The sequence below is a fragment of the Meles meles genome, chromosome 17, assembly GCF_922984935.1.
Source record: "Meles meles chromosome 17, mMelMel3.1 paternal haplotype, whole genome shotgun sequence".
Lineage (NCBI taxonomy): Eukaryota > Metazoa > Chordata > Mammalia > Carnivora > Mustelidae > Meles > Meles meles.
In genome coordinates this window covers 4,157,491-4,175,199 of record NC_060082.1, presented here as the reverse complement: position 1 = coordinate 4,175,199, position 17,709 = coordinate 4,157,491, and the positions used below count along the sequence as shown (strand labels likewise).

The following is a 17,709-nucleotide window of genomic DNA, read 5'->3' as shown; positions in this document are numbered from 1 at the left end:
AATACAGCCTAGAAAGTGTTATGTGTAAATAATGGAGGACTTGTTATTTCAGTGTTCCCGGTTTTCATGCTGAGGCCAAGTTCTGAGTCCATAAATTCCTCTGATGGATACTATATCTTCTTCCATCCTCACTCCTGGCTCACTGTCCCTTATGCCAAGGGTAAGAGGAACAAGGTTTAACCTGATAGTTCAGCTCCTGAATAGTCTTTCTCTTACTTGGTTTTCATCAAGCCTGGTAAGCCCCTCTGTTGGTCTTAGGACATCCCTCTGTCTCTTAGTGATCTTTCCCTTCCTTGTTTTACCCTATCCCCCTGTTGCTGCCTGGACTGGGTACCTGGTGCCTCTTAGCTGACAAGCTCCCTTGCTGCACCCCCTCAGCAAACTGTATTATGGAGGCTGACCAGCACCTAAGAGAGAGGCTTTTTGCCTAAAGCTCTGAGCAAGGCATCCTTGACCTCTTTGTTCCTCAGGCTGTAGACAACAGGGTTCAGTAGGGGGGTGATGACTGTGTAGGTCACGGAGATGAGTCTGTCCTGCAGGGAATTTTGGGATTTGGGTTTTAGGTAGATGAAGGAGGTGCAGCCATAGTGGACGATGACCACGGTGAGGTGGGAGGCGCAGGTGGCAAAAGCCTTCTTCCGGCCCTCAGCGGAGGCCATCTTGAGGATGGTGGAGACAATCAGGACATAGGAGATGAAGATCAGCACCATGGGCAGAACAAGGACGCACAGACTGATGAGCAAAGTGATAAATTCTTTGATGGTGGTGTCTGCACAAGCCAGCTTCATTAGGGGCCGGATGTCACAGAAGAAGTGGGAAATGACATTGGCATCACAGAAGGGCAGGCTGAACACTGAAGACACCTGGATGATGGCTGTGCTCAGGCCAATGCTCCAGGATCCGCTTGCCAGCTGTATACAGGTCCTTTTGCCCATGATGACCGAGTATCGTAGGGGGTTGCAGATGGCCACATAGCGGTCGTAGCCCATGGCCGTGAGCAGGAAGCAGTTGTTGATGCCGAAGGTGAGATAGAAGAAGAGCTGAGTGGCACAGTCTGGAATGGAGATGGCTTGTTGGGGGCTCAGGAGACTGGACAGCATCCGGGGGATGATGGCCACGGTGTAACAGGTCTCAGAAATGGACAGGATGCTCAGGAAGAAGTACATGGGTGTGTGAAGTTGACGGTTGAGGCGGATAACCGTCAAGATGATGGCATTGCTGGCAAGGGTCAACAGGTACAAGACTAGAAAGACCACAAAGAGGATGAGTCTGTGCTGCCACCCAAAAATGGAAAAGCCTTCAAAGGTGAAGTCTGTCACCGCAGTGAAGTTGGGTCTTGGCATCAAGGGGAATGTGGGTCTGAAAGAGATGAAGCGGGAAGGTTGAACATCCAGGCTGGAAATAGGAGGCTCCAGGCTCCTCCTCAGCCATGTGCAGGGACTCAAAACGGGTGTCGCTCCAGGTTTCTGAATCTCTTTGTTCTCAGACACTGGCCAGCTTCTCCAGGGCTTCCCAAGGTTCTCTGGGACCTGGCACTGGGGGCAGGTGCAGGGGGGTGGGGGAGAGAGTAAATACACACAGAGAGTGGTAGAAGCAGCTCACGTGCTTGGCTGGAGCAGATGCAGAGCAGAGAAGGCTCTAGAGTGAGTGCACAGTGCTGGATGTCCACCTCAGCTCACTGCTTCAGCCCAGCAGTGACAGCACTTGCCAGAGCCCATTGTGAAGGGACATGCATAAGGCAAGAATTCAAGCCAGGGACAGATCGCCATTGGCGGCACACTTCTGGGATGGAGGAGGCCAGTCTGGCTCTGCTCAGAGCACAGAGCATGGCCTTCTTCCTGGTTCCACTCAAAACCCGATGCCTAGAAGAGGCAGTGAGAGGGGACACTGCCTTCTCCCCTTGATGAGAGTCTTGTGCACCCAGGACATTCTGTGACCCAGAGCCTGCTCCTTGCTTCCTTCCTATGTTCCCCAAATACCACTGTTTTTTCAACGTCTTTGTCGCCGTCTGTGGGAAGGGTCATTTCTGCTTATTTCCTAGTTTCTAAACACTGTAGAGCATTTGAAACATCCTAAAGGTTGAAGTAGCAATAGCTAGAAGGAAACAGTGATAAAAAGAACAAAATATTGAAGTTTGTAGAAGTCTCTGGCTTTAACCCCAGTGTAAGTACAGGGATGCTTTTCTTTGCTCACTTCATTTGTCTGCATTTGTTCATCTACAAAATAGAATAATATATTCTCACAGTGTTACTATGGAGATCATGTGAATTACTACATGTGTGAAAAGCCCAGTGTAGTTCTTGGTATATAAGAAGCAAACGGTACGTTAGATTCCTGCTCTTTCATGCAGCCCCTCCTTCCCACTCTCTCCTGGGTTCTCCTCGGCCAGACCCTCCAAACACATACACTGTTTCTCATGCTCGTGAAGGGCTCTTGTCATTGATTCCTCTAATCTCTATTGACTTAGAAGCCCAGGCCCCACTTCCCACCTCCTGTTCAGTTCTAGATTCTGAAATCTGGATCGGACTGGAGCTGGTCTGGAGTCCACACACCCCCGTGAACATACCCCGGCTCCAACTACTTCACGTGTGACCTTAGACACATTGGTCTCTTCAGGCTTCAGGGTCTCCCCCTGTAAGGAGAAGACAGTACTGATCTCCATGACGGAGGGCTGATGGAAGAATTACCTGAGAAGATGGCTGGAAGGCATTTACCAGAGGGCCCAGTGTACCGTAGGCCATCAATAAATGGTCACCATTGGTAGAGATGAGCACAGATGCCAAAGTATGAATATTTTAGGTCGTTGTATTATCCTCACTTCTCCCCTCCCAAGCTTGGCTCAAGGTTAGAAGGTGGTTGGTCTTCAGCTAGAACATATACAACTGCTTGTAGGGTTGAGGGTCCTTCTCTAGCTTTTGGAAGCAGCAGGGGGAGGAGGAGGTGGGAGGGCAGGAAACATCCAGGGAGCATCCAGGGAGCGAGTCCCCTGGACGGGGAGGGTGTGGGTGTGGGCTGGGCTGGGTAAGCCATTCACAGGGTAGCCATTCTGCAGACATGCCCATCTCCCGGAGCTCCTGCTTGGGCTCCTGCATTCACAAAACCCTGATGTTTGAGCCTGACCCTCACCTTCCTGGCCTCTGGTTGGTATCTGGGGCAAGAAACGGGAGGAAATGGTGGGGACTTCCATATTCAGGGAATAGGCTTTTTCTGGTGTAAAGGGGACTCTTAGGTTCTCTCAGAGTCCAGTGTCCCAAGGCTCGCCACCAGCCCTGTGTACCACAGCGTGATTGAGGGTGAGGGCTGGGATGGCATGCTCCCAGTTCCCCTGGCTCACCCTGTGTGATGCCCTGAATGCTGTATTTTGGGGTCAGTGGACCAGTTAAGCCCTTTGAAAGTTCTGCCTGAGATTTTCCAGCAGGGCGGGGGAGTCCCCACCGAGTCAGACAAGAGTCCCTGCTCTACTGAGTAATGGGGGGTGACTTACATCTCTCCAGGCAGGGTTGAGACTCGCTCTAGCTTCAGAGAGTAACGCTTGAGAGTGTAGACACACGACTGCCAGTGCTCCCACTCCGTGGGGCAGGCACAGCTCACACAGATTCTTCTGAAGGGAGGCCCTGAAGATCTGAGAACCCACCGGGGTCTGTTGGTTAATTCCACTCCTGATTGGTCCAACGTGGGAGAAGCAGAAAGCAGCACCAGGCTCCCCTGTGCCTTCCGTAGCCCTGCCCCTTAATGTGGATTGTAGGCTGAGGGAGGACTGTGCTCCTGGCCTCTGGGGTCTCTCTCCCCAAAGCCACAGTGACTGTCCCCAAGGCAGCAGTCCCACGATCCAAATCTCCTGACGTCTGGGGATCTCACGAGACAGGGGCTCATCAGCCCGATCCCACAGACTGTGTGTGTGTGTAGGCAGGCTGAGGTTCCCCAGGAGCAAAGTCTTTGCATCGGGATGCAGTCCTGCTCTGCTCAGTCAATGGGGAGGAGCCCTGGTCTCAGGATCCAGCTGTCTAAGGGAGCAGGCAAGCCACACACACTCGGATCTCATGGTCCCTTCCATTTCCAAGGTTCTGGAGCTGTGACTCATTCACTCCTAGATGCTTTCAACAAGAACTCACGGAGCACATCCCACGTGCCAGGTGCAGGGAGTGGAGCAGACACGGGGCCATGGCGGCTTTACCCCGTACCAGCTGTGTGGCTCTGCACGTCCCCCTCCAGACCATCACTGTGTGTTACAGGGACATCAGAGACCCTCACCCTGAGGAAGAGGACAAGGGAAGCCTGACTGGAGTCATTCCTGCCTCTCCCACATCTCCCCCTACATTTGTGCAAGCAGCAGACCCAGCCTTGTCTGCCTTTCCTGCCGTGAGCCCCAGACAGACTTTCCCACGGGCCGAAGGCGGATCAGACCCCAGATCCATCAGCTTCCCTGGGACTCGGGTTCCTGGGTGACCTCTAGTTCTGGTGCCTGGTTCATGCCTTTCTCTTAGACACCTGTCAAAGTGGGAGAGTCTCCCTTTCTAAGAAGCAGCAGACTGAGGCATGAGTATGTGAAAGTAGGGCAGTCCATCAACCTCCCATGTCCCTGAAGCATTGACTCGGGAGAACCCGGAACCACTTGGCCTCCTAAGCCATGAAGACAAGAGAGCCCCACAGCGGAGAGAGACACATACGGACTGTGTTAACCACTGCAGGGGGCCCAGCACACAGCACTGTGGGACCGTGGAAACCATCTGCGGCGGGGGTGGGGGAGGGCGGGCAGCAGGTGTTACCAAGACCTGAAAACCACGGGTTAATCTTGGGCCTTATTTGCCCATGTCCCTTCTTTGCAGTTTTTCTAGTAGCTTGATTCAAATATTTATGCAGCTCTTCGAAATTAGAAATACAAGGGATTTGATACCCATGAGAAAAGAGGAAACCCTGATGGATTGAAATTATGAACTGGAAAATGAGTACATTTTTAGAAAATGTAAGATTCTTAGTGTATGTTTATCTGACATGAGATGAGTTTAGATGTAAAAAGACTGTGAAAAATCTGGAGTGGATGGAGGCTTTTTTTCTGAGAAGGGAGAAAATACATTGATTACATCATCTGTCTATTTTGGCAGTTTTGTCTTTTCCGTTCTTACTTTTTATATCTCCTCCTGTTCCACCCAGCGATGAGCTATGATACAGTGTTGAAAGCTAGCCGTTCCAGGGGGCATTTTTCCTCTTTTTTTCAGATTTTAATTAAAATGCTTCTCCTGGGGCAGCTGGGTGGCTCAGCTGGTTAAGCATCCCGCCTTCGGTTTTCCAATCGGGTTGTGATCTCACGACGTGAAATGGAGCCTATCAGGCTCAGCACTCCGCAGGGAGTCTGCTTGAGATTCTTTCTCCATCTCGGCCCCTCCCTGCCACACCCCTGTGCTCACTGGTGCGTGCTCTCGCCCTGTCTCTCACATCTTCGACGTGCTTCTCATGCTTCGGTCCCCATGAAAGGGGATGCTGAGCTGTACATGCCTGACAGATTCCCTCTGTCAGATGAAGGAGGGTCCCTTCTACTCGCAGTCCGTCTGCAACTTTATCACGAGTACTCTCCTGAATTTTCAGCTGGTTCCTTTTCTATGTCCATGGATACAGTTGTATGCTTTTTCTCTTTAATTGGTTAGGGTGGTGAATTACATTAATAGATTTTTCTAATGTTGACTCATTCATTTTTAAGGAAAACCCTTAGTCAAAAGACCAAGACCAGTATACACTACTGAATTCAATTAGCTATTTTTTCATCTACCCGTTATTTGCCAATAATTATCTCTTAAAAATCTTTCTCTTCTTTGCCTATGTTTAGTACCAAACATTTGCAATTAGCAATGTTTTTCAGTGCTGGCGAAATTTCACGCCTTGTCTAAGCTCTGAACCTGGTATCTTTTCTTGTTTGTTTTTTTGAAAGAGTAGTTTTTTTTTCCCCACTGCTTTTCCATTTTTGTGGGGTTATTATTCTAATAAATTTTTTATTCTTGGTATAATTATGGTAATTTATATCTTCCTCTGAATTTGCCTATTTTATATGCTTTTTCGAATATTTTATGTTTTTCCAGATATGTTTTTATAATTATTTTATGTGTATCTGTCCTTGTGGCCTTTTTTCCTAATTTTTAGTCTGTCTGATTTATCTTCATTGTTGAAGGTTGTTTTTTTTTTAAAGTATTTTAATTTATTTATTTTTTCAGCGTAACAGTATTCATTGTTTTTGCACAACACCCAGTACTCCATGTGTTGAAGGTTGTTTTAAATTGATCTTTCCAAAGAAACTGAATTTTAAAAAATAACATTTCAGTTGTTTCATGTTTATTTTGGTATTTAAATTCTACTTAGTTATTATTTGTTTCTACTTCCTTTGGGTTTATTTTGTTCTTTTCCAAGCTTTCTGGATTAGAATCTTTTACTTATCTTCCCTCTTATAGTAAATACATAAAGCTATAAATTTCTGAGAACTGCTCTGGATAGTCCTCATTTACTTTGATATGTAATGTTTCTGTTTTAAGTTGTAGTACTGTGTATTTTAAAAATTTTTGTTTTTGTATCTTCTTTATTTTTTTATTATCTTAGTCACCATACAGTCCATCATTAGTTTTTGATGTAATGTTCCATGATTCATTGTTTGCACAGAGCACCCAGTGCTCCGTGCAACACATGCTCTCCTTAATACACATCACTGGGGTCACCCATCCCCCCTGCCCCCAAACCCACAGTTTGTTTCTCAGAGTCCATAGTCTCTCACGGTTCATCTCCCCCTCTGATTCCCTCCCTCCATTTATCCCTTCCTTCTCCTAATGTCCTCCATACTATTTCTTATGTTCCACAAATAAGTGAAACCATATGATAATTGACTTCCTCTGCTTGACTCATTTCACTCAGCACAGTCTCCTCCAGTTCCATCCATATCAATGCAAATGGTGGGGATTCATCCTTTGTGATGGCTGAGTAATATTCCGTTGTATATATGGACCACATCTTCTTTATCCATTCATCTGTTGAAGGCATCTCGGGTCCTTCCACAGTTTGGCTATTGTGGACATTGCTGCTGTGAACATTGGGGTACAGATGGCCCTTCTTTTCATTACATCTGTATCTTTGGGGTAAATACCCAGTAGTGCAGTTGTCAGGTTGTAGGGTAGCTCTATTTTTAATTTTTGAGAAACTTCCGTACTGTTTTCCAAAGTGGCTGCACCAACTTGCATTCCCACCAACAGTGTAAGAGGGTTCCCCTTTCTCCACATCCTCTCCAACATTTGTTGTTTCCTGTCTCGTTAAGTTTTGCCATTCTGACAGGTATAAGGTGGCATCTCAGTGTTGTTTTGATTTGAATTTCCTGATGGCTAATGATGATGAACATTGTTTCATCAACATTGTTCATTGTTTCCATTTGTAAGCAGGAAAAAATATCCAATGGAAAAAAGACAGTCTCTTCAATAAATGGTGCTGGGAAAGTTGGACAGTTACATCCTCTTTAACTCCTTTTACTTAGAGGTCTGCGAACAGAGTGAGCGTGAGGCAAGAGTCAAGGGTCTAGACCCTGGAGTCACGGAGCTGGGTTTCTGTCTCTCTGTGACTTTGGAGGAGTTGTTCCTTCTTTCCACTGCCTCATTCGTAAGATCTGGGGGATGATAGTACTTCCTCAAGCAGCTGTTGTAAAGATTGGATGAGTAAATATTTGAGCAAATATTTGGCTGGCATGTAAGTGTTTATGAAGTAAATATTCCCATCTATGAGGAGGAGTAATTAAGGGTTTGGCTACTTTTTTTAGGATGGGGCTTGATTTATTAGTGCATTGGGGTCGATGAAGATTATTTATATAATATCAATAGTTCAGAATTTGTTGAGGCATTCTTTAGGGTCAGAATAGTGGCCATTCTTGATAAGAAGGTTAGGCTTTTAGATCAGGCTTTTAAATTGTCCTTCTACCCTTTTTAGCCCTCTTGACCCATCGAATGTTTTATTAGTTTCTGAGAGAACTGTGTGACGGTCTCCTGTTACTGGGTATTAAATTTCTTCCAGTAGTTTTATCAATTTTTGCATAATACAATTTGGAGCAAGACTGTTAGGACCTTATAAATTCATGAATGGAATAATTTCCTGGTGAATTATTTTCCTTATCAATAGTCTAGGTCCTGGGCTGGTTTTCTCTTGGTATACAATTTTTGTCTGATGTCAGTAACTTTACATCAACTTTTCTGGTCAACATTTTCCCACATCCCATTTCAACCTCTTCATTTTCAACCTGTATCATTTTATTTTCATAGTGTCATGTCAGATTATTAAAATTCAGTCTGAGCGCCTTTTTGTTTCAGTTGATTAACTTAATCCACTCACATCTTTTATAATTAGAGAAATTGCTGGGTATTACTGTCCCCCTCCATTTTCCATTTACTACAATTTCTTACTCTGTTGGTTTCTTCGCCAGGCTTTTGTTTGACTGACTCATTTCTGGTTATATAGACACCATTTCTAGTCATCCAAAAGTCAAACTGAATTTTTACAATTGAATTTAGTTTTTATAAATAATCCAAATGCAGAATTCAAAATGCAAAATGATACTGCATTATTAAAACAGTTGTCTGTCTACCCACGATTCTTGGTTCTTGGAAGTCATCTCTTCTGCCTCTTTCTGTTGGTATCCTCGTGTTTCTAGTCTATGTAAAATGCCTGTGGTGCTATATCTTCATTCCTAGATTTTAGGCACCCCCTCTTGCCTTCCCAGTCACTTACAATCCTGTGTACACATGAACACAAATATGCCCACATACTTCTCCTCTTGTCATCCTCCCACTAAAGATGAAATCTGTTTTCAGAACATACGTCATTATAATATGCAAATATTATTCTGAGCCCTGTAGCGTACTGTACGTCTGTCTCCTCCAGGGCAACTTTTGTTTTCTCACTGAATTTTAGTAATTGAAACTTTCAGTTGTCAGTTCTGAGGTATCTATAATCAGTCCATCCTCACTTTTTTCTTTTCACCAGAGCAGTAAGACCTTTTTCCAAACTAGTTACGTACGGTCAGACATATCTAGTCATTTCTGTTTGTCTTTCTGGATGGATGGATGGATGGATGTCCATCTCTGTCTAGCTCCCTAGGTAGCTTCTTTTTATCTCAGACCGCTGTTCTTCAGCTCCAGTTTGGCCTGGGGTGTTTGTGGGACTGCAATAGCGCTCTAACCCTGGAGATTTCCTTCATCAGCGTTCTCTCCCCCACCCCGACACCCTGCTTTATGAGAGTAAAATCAACAATAGAAACTCTGTATGTCTAAGGTATAGAATGGGATGATTTGATAATACCTTGTGAAAGGATTGCACAACCAAGCCAGGTAACACATCCACCACTGTGTGTGTGTGTGTGTCTGTGTTCGGTGAGAACACTTAAGATCGCTTCTAGCAAATTTCAGGTATACAATACAGCATTATTTGCTACAGTCTCCATGCTGCATAGTCGATCCCTAAAACTTATTTTATGACTTATTTTATGACTGAAAGTTTGGACCTTTTGACCAACATCCGCCCAGCTCCCCCAACCCCTAGCAACACTGTTTACTCTGCTCCTGTCACCTTAACATTTTTAAATTCCAGATATAAGTGAGATCATACAGAGATCATACAGTATTTCTTTTTTTGTGTTTGGCTTATTTCACCTACTGTCATGTTCCCCAGGCCATTCATGTTGTTGCAAAGGTCAGCATTTCCTCCTTTTTTTTATGGCTGGATAATTTGAGAGTGCATGTGCATGTGTGTGTGTGTGTGTATGCACGAATGTGTGTGCATTCACACCTGTAGTCTCCCACATCCTCTTCATCCATCCATCTGTTGAAGGACACTCACGTTGTTTCCATATCTTGGCAGTTGTGAGTCATGCAGTGGTGAACAGGGGAGTGCAGCTCTCTCCCCGCAGAACACCCACTGTGAGAATTCTGGAAGAACATATTTAGAGAATTAAGAGAATTGGAATAAAGCCATTGTCAAGAGCTATGAAAGGTCTGAGATTTAACTTACTTGCAAGCTGGCAAGTTATCCTGATACCATGTCACAGAGGCAGGCAGAAGACACAGATTGCTGGGTCTGAGACAAAAGACCTCATTCCTCACAGCCAGAGTATTGACATGGGCACTGGTTCTTCGAGCTCTGGTTCTCACACAGGAGCAGAAAGAGGGCCAGGAGCTACTTGAACATGCAATGAGTTGCATTCGGAAAGTGGAACTCTGAGCTTGGGGAACCAGAATCTGCTCTAATGGGCAATAAGCCTGCCTGCCCTTCGCTCCAGAGGGACACGGCAGCATCTAGAAGGGAAGGAGGACGTCGTGTGTGACGACAGGTGGGGGCAAGTGTGGGCTTCTGGAAGGAAGTCTGGGTGCGAGGGGCCTCACCCATGGGGGAAGAGTGGCAGGGATTTTATGTGGGGAACATATTCTCGAGAGCCTAGTTGAACCATTTGCTGTAAAAATAAAAACAATAATCTGTTTTGGGTCTCAAAATTTGGAAAGGTTCACTAATATTTGAGCCATTAAAATAACAAAGAATCTTTATTATGTTTAGATTAGAGGCAGGTAATAAAGGTCAGGATAAACGGTTATCTATCTTGATAGAAATGTATGTATTCGAAGCTATGAAGACAAGAAGTCAATGAAAATAAATGACAGAAATTTCTTTGCAGCTGGCAGGAAGAAGGAGTAAGAAAATGTAAAATAATACATTTAAAAAAGAGAGCAGAGAGTATGAGTAACGCATAAAGTCCTCTGAGCTATTAATTTAAAAGAAAGTAGAATTGAAACCACTGTGGGCAATTTCTAAGTATATAGACCTGAAAGATTAAAAAACAAAACAAAACCACAAAACTGGGTTTGATCAGCGAGCAGCACAAATAAGAGATCCCACACGCACCCTTGGTTCTCTTTCATGCGGGTGGGTGACCCCGTCCACGCCACAGGAGAAGAGCCAGGAAGCACCCTCAGGAGGGTGGTGGGGGCTCCTGTGTGCAGGTAGCGTGATAAGACTCTGATGTCTGCGGTGGCAGAAGCAGAGAAGAGGTGATCTGGGCCTGTCTATTAAGAGCGGTGTGAACAGAGCTAATGCGGGCTCATTCAGCTCTCGCAATAGTAGAAAGCGCACAATGACATATTTGGTTCGAATTCAACCTTTGTATTTTGGAAAATCCCACACACTGAGGCACTCTTCAACCCCAAAGTCTCAGCTGGGTTTCTCTTCCTTACGGTTGGCCCCAAGGATTCAGCCTGCTGAAAGCTGCTACAAACCACATGGCCATAGACCCATTCAGAACCACTTTGTTTCCTAAATGTGACTCCATCATCCCTAATAGTGACGATAATCATGGCCACATTTTAAAATATCTTACTGGCTTATGCTTTAACCTATTTGAGCTTTACGGTATTCCGAGCTAAGTACTCAAGTGACCCCTGTGTAGATGAGGGCAGTGTGTTACGGAGATGACTGGACCCTGCCCAAGGTGAAGTAAGTAAGATTCAGTGGTAGAACCTTCTGGCTCTGGAACCTTTCCTTAACCACTGACCTATAGTGATTCTCTTGCTGCTTCATCAGAATCTTTCTAAATGCAGACCTCTCTAACTAGATGCCCCCTATGACCCACACATTGGTCACCTTTCCCTTACTACTTTGGATAACGTCTTTTCTAGCCGGTTGAGACCCTCGGTCTGGTTTGGTGCCCTTGTCTTCTGCGTCTTTAGCATCCATTACTCATTCCCATCATAGTCCCCACATTCTACACTGTCATTCCCATGTATTCTTCTCTCCTAATGGTGTTTTGAGTTCCTCAACATCAGAGGCTCTAATTCATTATTCATTCAGTAAATGTTTACAGAGAAATTAGTATGGACTAGCCATTGCATCCATACATCCTGTCACATGTTGGGGGACGAGAAGACCCTTGAACAAATAAATAAATACTCTTTTTTTGGATTCCTCTCCCCTTAAGATCAATTGCGAATTTTATTGCTAATCTCATAGAGAAAGACGGGAGTCAAATACATAGCCACACTGAATGAGTTATAGAATTGATTATATATACAAGCTTCCTGTGAATATTGCTTTTTCTCTTTGGCTTCCTGTCTTCACTCTAAAATCATTGGCAGTTTTCCTGGGTAAGCACTGGGTGTTTCATGTCTCTACTGGTAGGAAGCCTCAAGCCTTATCTGCACTTAGTTTACTTAGATAGCATTTACTAGGTGCCACATCTTTTCTAAACACTCTGCATATATTAACTACTTCGATCCTTACAAGTCTGAAGACGTCGCTGTCATTAAGCCCACCTCAGAGACAAACCGAGACAGAAGCGACTTGCCTGTAGGGATGTCACTAGAAGGAAACAGGATTCAGTCCCAGGCAGTGCAGCTCCAGATCAAAGCTTTCCATCATGGAGCCCTCTTGCCTCTCACTACACTCTTTCCTCTTTGAGACCTACTGATGGGAAATTGCATGTTGACACCTTCTTTGTGAGAGATCACTTGTTGAGAAACTTTATAGAGAGAACTGCGATGGTCTGTCGAAGCTTGGGATGCTCCTAGCCTTTGACTTTGCATTTCACTTTCCTGTGTTCACTTAAGTATGAAATGACATATTTATAGTCGTCTGTTAATAGAATTGTTTATAACGGCAAGAGCTGGAAAAAAAAATGTCAGCAGTAAGCTGAGTTAATAATGACCTATATATAAAATGGAAAATTATGTCACCATAAAAAGAAATTCAGATGAATCTTTAAGGACTCTGTGCAATGGCACCCAACATGATATTAAATGTAGTAGGGAAGGTATGAATGTGCACATGAGCCCATGTTTGCTTGTGTCTTAGCCTGTAGCTGAAGGCCTGTCTGCAGAATTACATACTGTGTCTTGCCTGGACAGGGGATGAGAGGGGGAAGGAGGGTGTGTGCTTCCTGACTGTGATAACGTGACTCTGCTATGCATTGGTTTTCAGTTATACAACTTTACTGTTCTTCATCAGCATGCATGACTATTCCACACGGTCCTTGCCCAGGAAGACAAAAGTCGTGAGCTATATTGTTCTTCTTATGAACATTCACAAGAAAAAACTCAGGTCAGTGACCATCAAACTCTTCGGCTTTTTAATAGTTTTTAAATGTCTGTTAACTCTCTAAGGCACAGGAAACACTTCCCTCAAAAGTCTCACTTGGTTGAGCCTACAAATCCTAAAGTGTTATATCATGGTACTCACCCAATCCTAATTAAAACCCCTGAGTTGAAAACCTGATCATATACCTCACCCCAAAACATCGGGAATATCCTTACTTTTCACTCCCCTCTAGTAGATACTAGTATTCTGTCAAGGTCACACTCTCCTTTATCAAGATGGGAATAAACTCAGCTTTGTTTATCAACAGGTTATTTGGTGATATTTTCAGAGTCAGCATTCTAAAAGGGACAGGAAGGAAGTTGAAGGCAGACTAATATTTTTTTTAAATTTTTATTTATTTTTTAATTTCTTTTCAGTGTTCCAGAATTCATTGTTTATGCACCACACCCAGTGCTCCATGCAATACGTGCCCTCCATAATACCCACCACCAGGCTCACCCAACCACCCACTCCCCTCCCCTCCAAAACCCTCAGTTTGTTTCTCAGAGTCCACAGTTTCTCATGCTTCATCTCCCCACTCTGATTTCCCCCAACTCCCTTCTCCTCTCCATCTCCCCATGTCCTCTGTGTTATTCCTTATGCTCCACAAGTAAGTGAAACCATATGATAATTGACTCTCTCTGCTTGACTTATTTCACTCAGCATAATCTTCTCCAGTCCCGTCCATGTTGATACAAAAGTTGGGTATTCATCCTTTCTGTTGGAGGCATCATACTCCATTGTATATATGGACCATATCTTCTTTATCCATTTGCCTGCCGAAGGGCATCTTGGTTCTTTCCACAGTTTGGTGACCGTGGCCATTGCTGCTATGAACAGATGGCCTTTCTTTTCACTACATCTGTATCTTTGGGGTAAATACCCAGTAGTACAATTGCAGGATCATAGGGAAGTTCTATTTTTAATTTCTTAAGGAATCTCCACACTGTTTTCCAAAGTGGCTGCACTAACTTACATTCTTAATACTTAACTAGAGCTTGTTTTAGTTTTTGTATAGTGTTGTATGATTACCTATTCAACAAAAACCATTGGCAAGAGGGATGAATGAGTACTAAGGTGCTCAGTAGAAGACTTCAGGAAAGAATGTAAAAAACCCAGATGTAAGTCCTTTGTCATTCCAATTTGTAGAGTCAGAGAAGGAGCAACCAACTGAGGAAAAGCATCTGTGATCAAACGAGTTAAGAAACAGAATTCTTTAAATTTCTTAGATAGAAGCAAGGTCATTGGTTGAAGAAAGGGGTCGAGGAGGGGTGCCTTTTATGCTTGCACGTGTGATTCAGTTCCATGAATTCTAGAACAGCTGGGAGCAAGATGCACGTGAACTTTAATGCCCCTCGATTAAGCTCATTGTTCCTAGAAAAGTGGAGTCTGTCTTTGGAAAGGAGGAGAGGCTCCAGCTCTACCAGTCAAGCATGACGGGGTAGAGCCGCCTTGCCACACTGGTGTACCGTTGCTGCCCCAGTAAATCCAGTGGTCTGGACCCCATCTGCAGTGGGAGGGAGTTCAGGAGAGAAGGCGCAGAGGGGAGCTGGAGATGGAACTGGAAACCCAACACACTGTCACCTTCTCCAAAGACATTTGTCGTTTCTTCCTCCTTCAGTGTCTCTGTGGCCAATCTGCCTCCCAAAAGGTGATGAGAAACATTGATCTATGCATCTAAGAGACCCCCTTCCCCCCTCTCCAAGGAAGGGTAAATACAAAGACAGCCCGTGTAGAAACATTACAAATTGTTGATAGACAAAGACAAGGAAAAGTCATGACATCAGCAACAAATAAATGACTCCTCGTGCACAAGGGAACTGAACAGTTAATGGGATGACACGTTTTAAATGGCTGGAGAAAAGGAAAACAGTTATCAGTGCTTGTTCCTTTGCAAGCATCATTTTAAAGGAGATGTTTAAGTACCCAAACAGAAATGTGGCTTCGGGGGAGGGGGGAAAGAGATGCGAACAAATGGGACCCCGGGGTGTCTGTAGGAAGGGGGATCCCAGGTGCCTCTTCAGTGCAGCCGGCAACTTTCCGAGAGGAAGGCCCAAGGGCTTGAGATGAAGAATTCCATATTTGGCAAAACTACCATTCAAAAATGGCGAAAGAGACCCTGGGTGTGGTGCATCAACAGTGAATCTTGAACACTGGGGAAAAAAAAAAAGACACATTCCCAGGAAATCAAAGCCCTGAGAGTGATTATTGCCGGCAAACCTGCCTTACAAGGGTGCGGAAGGAGGTTCTCTAGGCTGAAAGGGAGGGATGCTGGTCAGCACCTCTGGGGTCTGCTGGAATAAAGGCACCAGTAATAGGAATTACAGAAAATGCTCTACAAATATATGGTTTTGTTTAGAAACATTTTGATACCAAAAGTGATCATCTATTTCTGCTTTTTCAACGATGGAAACATTACTCTCTAACAGATCAAAAAAGTAGCATGTGGGCTCTTGAGAATTTTGAGTTTTTTCCTCTACCATTGGTACCTGGATTATTAAAGGAAGCGCCTTTTCTAAACATACTTTGGCTCCTCTTTCCACCTTCCCGTTGCCCTGTTCTGTCACTAGAACCTGTTTGTTCCGATCTGCGTGGTTTCGACCATGAGCTCTGCCGTCGATCTCATGCACGAGGGACCTGTTCCTTCTCCACACGGCCTGAACCTCATGTGGCTTTTTCCAGCCAGAAGAGATCATATGAATCCTATGAAACAGGCCAAATCCCGTGACCCTGTTGACAGGGCCAGATTCTGGTATCAATCTCATCTTGTTAAAAATCTTTCCCCAGTTTCTGCTCTGGACAGAGCCCTGGACATGTAGAGATAGACATGTGAGTGAAGGCAGTTTGATTGGAATTAGTAGAAAGTATCCACTGAAGAAAACTTGGAGCTTACCCCCACTCATCCCTAGAAGTTCTAGCTGAACGATATATTACAACTAATCAGTTTTTAAAGACTTTGTTTTTTAATTTTAATTTTTTATTAACATATAATGTATTTGTTTCAGGGGTACAGGTCTTGCACTTTGTCTTTTAAGAGATAATTTAGATTGGCAGCAAACTTGAGAGGAAGGTACAGGGATGGCCCGCGTACCCTTTGTTCCCACACAGGTGCACCTGCCTCATTACCCGTATCCACCTCAGAACTGGTACGTCTGTTACAACTGATGAACCTGCGTTAACATGTCATCACCCACAGTCCCCAGGTCGTGTCCGGGTTCAGCCTTGGTACTGGGTGTTGTGTAGGTTTGGATGAATGTAAAATGATGCATGTCTAATAGATTATACAGATACTGTCCCTACCCTGAAAACCCTCTGTGCTCTGCCTGCTCTTCCCTCTCTCCTTCTTAACCCCTGGTCATCACTGATCTTTTTCTGTCTCTGTAGTTTTGCCAGTTCCAGAATATTACGTCCTTGGAATCATGCAATGAGTAACCCTTACAGAGTCACTGCTTTCGTTGCATAACATGCATTTAAGTTTCTCCCGTGTCTTTTCATGGCTTGAGAGCTTGTTGTTAGTATTCAACAATGTTCCAATATCTGAGTAGACCACAGTGTCTTTCACCATTCCCCTAGTGAAGGCATCTCGGCTGTGTCTCCGTCTCGACAATTGTCAATAAAGCTGTTATAAACGTGCGCACGCAGGTTTTGTGTGAACATAGCTTCTAGGTTCTTTGGGTAAATACCAAGGAGCACGATTGCTGGATCATATGGTAAGAGCCTGTTTCGTTTTGTAGGAAACTGCTAACTGCCCTCCAACCTGGCTGCACCATTTTGCACTGCCAGCAGCCGCGAATGAGTGTTCCTCTTGCTCCACACCCTCCCCCGCGCTGGGTGCCCTGGGGTCTGGATTTTGGCCATTCGGATAGGTAGTGGTGTCTCGTTTTAATTTGTGTTTCTCTGATAGCGTGTGTGGAGCACATTTTCGTAGGCTCATCTGCCGCCTGTGTATCAACATCACTGAGGTGTGCTAAGGTCTTTGATCAGTTTTTTTAAATTTTTAATTTTTAACTAACATATAATGTATTTTTAGCCCCAGGGGTACAGGTCTGTGAATCCCCAGGTTTACACACTTCACAGCACTCACCATAGCACATACCCTCCCCAATGTCCATAACCCCACCACCCTCTCCTACCTCCCTCCCCCCGACAACTCTCAGTGTGTTTTTTGAGGTCAAGAGTCTCTTATGGTTTGTCTCCCTCCCGATTCCATCTTGTTTCATTTTTTCCTTCCTTACTTCCCAAACCCCCAACTTTGCCTCTCAACTACCTCATATCAGGGAGATCATATGATAATTGTCTTTTCCTGATTGCCTTATTTTGCTCAGCATAATACCCTCTAGTTCCATCCACGTCATCACAAATGGCAAGATTTCATTTCTTTTGATGGTGGCATTATATGGTCTTTGATCCATTTTTTAAAATCAGATTGTTTTCTCATTGTCGAGTGAGAAACTTGTTCGTTTATTTTGGATAAATGACATATGTCTTAGGTGAGTATTTTCTCCCAATCTGTGGCTTGTGGTTTTCTTCTCTTGCCATCTCTCACAGAGCAGAGGTTTTTATCCATTACTGATGGTGCCC

General features: G+C 44.6%; 1 protein-coding gene across 1 annotated transcript; it reads right to left on the bottom strand.

Annotated features, from left to right (window-relative positions):
* Positions 1-407: 407 nt before the first annotated feature.
* Positions 408-1,343, bottom strand: LOC123928337 (olfactory receptor 10J4). The gene has a single exon (XM_045983457.1). It carries the CDS (start codon positions 1,341-1,343, stop codon positions 408-410), a length of 936 nt encoding a protein of 311 aa, XP_045839413.1.
* Positions 1,344-17,709: the final 16,366 nt, after the last annotated feature.